The sequence below is a fragment of the Miscanthus floridulus genome, chromosome 7, assembly GCF_019320115.1.
Source record: "Miscanthus floridulus cultivar M001 chromosome 7, ASM1932011v1, whole genome shotgun sequence".
NCBI lineage: Eukaryota > Viridiplantae > Streptophyta > Magnoliopsida > Poales > Poaceae > Miscanthus > Miscanthus floridulus.
Genome location: NC_089586.1, coordinates 68,321,451 through 68,327,294, shown reverse-complemented (window position 1 = coordinate 68,327,294; position 5,844 = coordinate 68,321,451). Strand labels below are relative to the sequence as shown.

At 48.0% G+C, this 5,844-nt stretch overlaps 1 protein-coding gene across 1 annotated transcript; it reads right to left on the bottom strand.

Annotated features, from left to right (window-relative positions):
* Positions 1–1,886: 1,886 nt before the first annotated feature.
* LOC136465618 (glycine-rich cell wall structural protein 1.0-like) lies at positions 1,887–2,669 on the bottom strand. Its single transcript, XM_066464279.1, has one exon. The coding sequence runs from the start codon at positions 2,667–2,669 to the stop codon at positions 1,887–1,889; it is 783 nt and encodes a 260-aa protein (XP_066320376.1).
* Positions 2,670–5,844: the final 3,175 nt, after the last annotated feature.

Here is a 5,844-nt window from a genome sequence, read left to right as displayed (position 1 = left end):
TTCTAGGAGTTGCTGTTTATATAGCCGGCTAGCTTGCACGATGACTCTCTAGCTGTTTACATGTAGTAACTTTGTCCAAATCATTGGACAATTTTACACGTACTCGCCACAATAAATGTATATAGGAGAAACCTATGTACTTCTTGCATCACAATGCATAATGAAAAAAAGTTCGTCATGCTTGGATCGTAAAGACACTATGAGTTGGACTTCGAAAAAAAGTCATGTCATATATTTAACACAATCACGTTTAATTTACAATTTTAAAATTTAGTACTCTGACGATGACAATGTGGTTCCAATAATCACCACCCGTTGCATCGCACGAGCAATTTTGTTAGTAGCTCTAAAAACACTAAGAAAGAAAATATATTAGTATTACATAATATTTCCATCTCCAATATTTATATGTCTATGGAAAAAAGAAATAAAGGCAAACCGAATTTACTATTGTAAGGATTGTTCTATTGACTTAATTAAGAGACCAATAGCAAAAACAAAAATAGTTTATTCCCATGCACTGCGTCAGAAAGGTCTCCAGGGCTTCATCTAAACGATGCAGACAGCTTAGCTTGCAGGCAAGCTCTCACCCAGGCATATCACTCCAGGTTCACATCAAACACGCCCGTGCTGTGGTGTTGCCTGGGACTCATGCTAGGCGAAAGGGCGCAAAATAGTCTTTTCATCTATCAAATGAGACCTAAATAATAAACTCTGCATCATATAGGAAGCGGGAAAAAATTCTAGCCCACGGAGGAAAGCCTGTTAACTTCCAGTGTCATATAGGAAATATTCTACATTTGATTTGTCCGCTGTCTTGGACATCCAAGAGTATTTGGTCGTTCCGTAAATCAATAACTTGCATGGCCAAGGAAAAGGTGACGGTAATGTAAAATAAGGCTTGGTTAGAGTTGTCAAACAAAAATTCAAAAAAAAAATCAGGGTTACATAGTTAAGCACGTTTTCTTCCAGTCCAAATAAGGAATTTTGTCTTGTCTGTGCACAATGGAACATGATGAATGTTCTTCGTTGAAGTATACACCGCCCACCATAACATGAATGGATTCGTTGGTATGGTCTTCAGAAATGCTTCAGGATGACCAGAAGGGCGTTGAGCGAGCAGGAAAATGTGTCATTTGTCATTTCTTACCTTTTCGTGCAAGGTAGCGCTCTCGAGCTGCCTGGATTTTACTGTCCACCTCAGATTGTTTTACATCCATGTCTTTCTTCAACGAGTTTACTTGCTTATTCTCTACTAGAAGTTCATAATCTTTCGGTGCACTCGAGCCACCACTTTAATGAGATACCAAAAGTTGACTTTAGCTACCACCAGGTTTGCTCGATCACATTTTGGAAATAATGCTTATAATTCAGATTGGGCGGGTTAGGGAGACGAAGAACCCGAGAGGGAGGAGGAAGAAATGAAAGCAGCCTCAGCAAGGGAAACTTGGCCGTGGGTTTTGAATCAATGCAAGGTGCTAGGATCTATGGCTCCGAGCTCGGAGCCGAGATCCACGGCTCCGAGGTCGGAGCCACAGATCTTGGTGCCGAGCTCGGAGTCAAGATCTGTGGCTCCGACACTACCGGAAACATCAAATTTGTCAAGTGTTTTTACGTTTACCGAGTGTATTTTCTCGGACACTCGACGAACAAGTTCTTTGTTGAGTGCTGCGCTAAAAACACTCGAAAAAAAAACATTCGGTAAAGAGGGGTTTGCTGAGTGTAAAAAAAAACACTCAGCAAAGAGGAGGTTAACCGAGTGTTTTATTTTTTGCACTCGACAAAAAAATAAAATCTTTTTTCTGGAAAAGAAGGAGAAGAAAAAAAAATTAAAAAAAACTTTACCGAGTGCCCAAATCTAGGACACTCGGCAAAGGAGAAAAATCCTAATTAATTCCCCCGCCCCTCCTCCGCCCCCTTCTTGATTCCCCCGCAGGCGGCCCTCCCCTCCCCCTTTTTCTTCCCTGGCGGGCGGCCCGCCCCCCCTTCTTCTTCCCCAACAGGTGCCCCTCCCCTCCCTTCTTCCCCGCAGGCGGCCCGCCCCCTCCCCTTTTTCCCCCCGCAAGCGGCTCGCCCCCCTCCATTCTTCCCCCGCCGGTGGCCCGTCGCTCCCCCTCCCCCTTCTTCTTCCCCGACGGGTGGCTCGCCCCCCTCTTCTTCTTCCCCGGCGGGTGCCCCTCCCCTCCCTTCTTCCCCGGCAGGTGGACCGCCCCCTCCCCTTCTTCCCCCACAGGCGGCCCGCCCCTCCCCCTCCCACTTCTTTTTCCTCGGCAGGCGGCCCGTCCCCCCCTTCTTCTTCCCTGGCGGGCGCCCCTCCCCTCCCTTCTTCCCCCGCTGGCGGCCTGCCCCCCTCCCCCTTCTTCTTCCCAGGTGGGAGTCCCTCCCCTCCCCCTTCTTCTTCCTCGGCGGGCGCCCCTCCCCTCCCTTCTTCCCCCGCCAGCGTGGAGGGCCAAGGCGAGCTCCAGGTCGACGAATCCGCGATAGGTGGTCCGAGCTCTGGTGGCATTGGATCCAGCGAAGAGGGCCAAGGGGAGATCCAAGGCGGTGGATCCGCGGCGGGTGGGCCTCGCGACGGCGGCATGCGTCGAATCCGGCTGCAGGGCCTCGAATCCGGCGACGATGGGGTTGGAGCGGCTCGCATGGGTCCGAGGTAGGTCAGCTCTCCCCATCTCCCTCTCTTTTCCTCTCTTCATCTCCCTCACTCTCTCCCTCGGTGATGATCAGATCCACGGTGGCGGCGGGCGGATCCGGCGGGGAGCAGCAGCGTGGAGGCGGCGGATCGGGTGGGGAGGTGCCCTCCGATGGTGGATCCGGCTGGGAGGAGCGCGTTGGCGGGCGGCGTGGTGGTGGTCGGCGGCTGTGGTGGTGGCGGCGGCGGCGGGGCGTGGTGGTGGTGGCGGTGGCGGGACTTGTTTTTTTTCTGAAAAATATTTGCCGAGTGTTTTTTTTTGGACTCGGCATAGTCTTTGCCGAGTGCCCGATGTTTGACACTTGGCAAATAGCTCTTTGTCGAGTGTCATTTGTGCTTTGCCGAGTGTTTTTGGAGCTTTGTGTATCCCGTAATGTGAGCTCGGAGCCAAGATCTGTGGCTCCGAGGTACTGGCCACGTCAACGCCACCTAGAATGCCTTGCTATGCACGACCAGGCACCTCAGAGCCAAGATCTGTGGCGACGATACGTGTTACCTCGGAGCCATAAGTCCTAACGCCGACCCGTAGGATTCAAAGATGAGTTTACGTCTTTCATGTGTCAGACGTAAATTTTCTTAAAAAAAAGATCAAATTATAAAAAATCGGGGCAGATGGACGGATTAGTTGCCTTCCGATTTTTATTGGTGAGCCGTCGTCGGGTTGACATTTTGTGCCGCGCGACGCAAATTAATGGATCCATCAATATACATGGCGAACGTGTCAAGAGACCGGCGGCTGAGAGCTGACCGCTACCAACAACAGCTGACACAAGTTTCTAAAAAAAAACAACAACAACAGTTGACACAATCATATTTATTTATATTACACGATGACTAGCCGATCGGAGGCCATACCTCTCCAGCTGTGCACTGCCGGAGATACAATGCATGTGCATGTCAATACATCTGTGCAGATGCAGATAGATGGTAAGACGGCTATTAATGAAATGAAATGGATGATACTCAACGGTTGCGGTTGCGGTTGCGGTTGCGGTCAGGTAGTGTATATGATATGCCTATATTAGAAAAAGGCGCGCATTGTTTTGTATTCAGCTAGTGTATATGATATGCCTATATAGGAAGCTTCAGGTTGCATTCTTGGCATGGCTCAACACAACGGTAGCATACTACTCCCTCTGTCCTAAAACGAATACAATTCTAAATACACTCGAGGTCAAAATATCCAAAGTTTAACCACTTATATAGATAAAATTTTACTTTTTACACCAAATAAATATATTATATGTAATAATATTTATTTGATGTCATGACTATTTATACTTTTTTATATATAATTGTTCAAATTTAATGTTGGAATATATGTAAAGAGAGGAGTGTGGAGCTCTTTAGTCCCACATTGCTTGGGGAGGTGGAGGTACCCGTGCTTAAATATGGAAGTCTCTCCACTTCCTCAAATCTAGTGTGAGGAGGAGAAAAGAAGACCACATGCATGCGCTTGCTCACCTCACTGGTCGGTCGTAATCTGGCCCTTGGCCTTGCGAGGGCATGGCCTCCTTTTGCGGTTTTAGTTTTTGGTTACTTGGTGTTTGTGTGCACCGGCGATCAGGAGCAGGTGTCCAGAACCCTCTTCCTTTCGATCTTGCAGAGGGAGAGAACTAGTAAGTTTTTTGGGAGGTGCTCTTTGCGCGACTGCTCCCAACTTCCACAACAGGTCATCTTCCATCCAAGTCAAGCGATGCTACATCCTAGTGTATTCGTCGTCAGCTACTTCGAGCTCCTCTTCCACCGTTCATCGACGACTTCATCACTACTACAGAAAACTTTCCGAGGCAATCATTTTGGGTTAACAAAGGCGGGCAAAGCATCTGTCTTCGGTTAATCCATTAACGGAGGCGGAAGATGCCTGCCTCCATTAATGCCTATTAACGGAGGCGGTCACCCTAAGCAACCCGCCTTCGTTAATGGCTATTTTCACATGCGGTCAATATATCAACAAAAAATTAGGAAATGAAGGTCACTTCTAGGTTGAAAGTCACTGAACCTACAGTGAGTATCATGCTCTTATTGTCGGATAGAGGCTTGACCCAATAGTGACCTTCATCCTCACTGTCATCTCTAGTCTTGACCCGGTTGTGATATCTTATCATTGTCAGACCAGTCTGGAAACTGACAGTAATATGCAAGCCTATCACCGTTGATTACCCTCTGCCTTGGTCTGATTCTAGCATCGGAATAGTGATTACACTACACGGACTTTTTTTAACCGTAACACCCTAAAACCTGCATCATTTAAAAATAGGTTAATTTAATTTATTTATATATTTATGTGAGCATTAAAACTTAGAGAAATAATAACTTTTGTTAAATTAAAATCAACTATAAGGTCTAGCTATATGTTTGTGCATTCATGCTGATGCATATTTATTTTTGTGAGGCTTGAGTTTGATCAAAACTACAAAAGGATTTAAATTTGAGTTGAATTTGGTTTTGAAAATGTGTTTAGGAAAAAGAAAAGGAATTCCTTTTTCCCCTTTCTCCCTCTCTCGGCTTTTGGCCCACTCGGCCTTTTTTCCTTCCCGCAGCCAGCCGCTGGCCTGCTCCCTCCTCGCCCGTTTTCCTTCTGCAGGCCGAGCTCCCGCGCTTGGGCCGGCCCAGCAGCAGTGCGAGCGCCGCTCCTCTCTCTCTTGGCGCTGACAGCCCGGCCCCGCGCTTGGAGTTGCCGACACCCCAGGCCCGCGTGTCAGTCGCGTCTTCCTCCTCTCGTATGCGAGCCGGACTCGTCTGGGGATGGAAATCCACCGCCGAGCCCGATTCCTTAGCGTGTGCACCACGCTCCAAGCCCCCATAAATAGTGCCCCTGTGTCCGTTGCCTCCCTATCGAACCCTAGAGCAAGCCGCCGTCCTCGCCTTGACCTTGCAGTAGCCGCAACCCTAATCCATCAATACATGGCGAACGTGTGAAGAGACCGGCGGCCGAGAGCTGACCGCTACCAACAACAGTTGACACAAGTTTCTCAAAAAAAAACAACAGTTGACACAGTCATATTTATTTATATTACATGATGACTAGCCGATCGGAGGCCATACCTCTCCAGATGTGCACTGCAGGAGATACACTGCATGTGCATGTCAATACATGCATCTGTGCAGATGCAGATAGATGGTAAGACGGGTATTAATGAAATGAAATGGAT

Excerpts from the sequence above, each read along its gene's own strand:
- LOC136465618 (XM_066464279.1), bottom strand. The coding sequence starts at position 2,669 with ATGGGGAGAGCTGACCTACCTCGGACCCATGCGAGCCGCTCCAACCCC.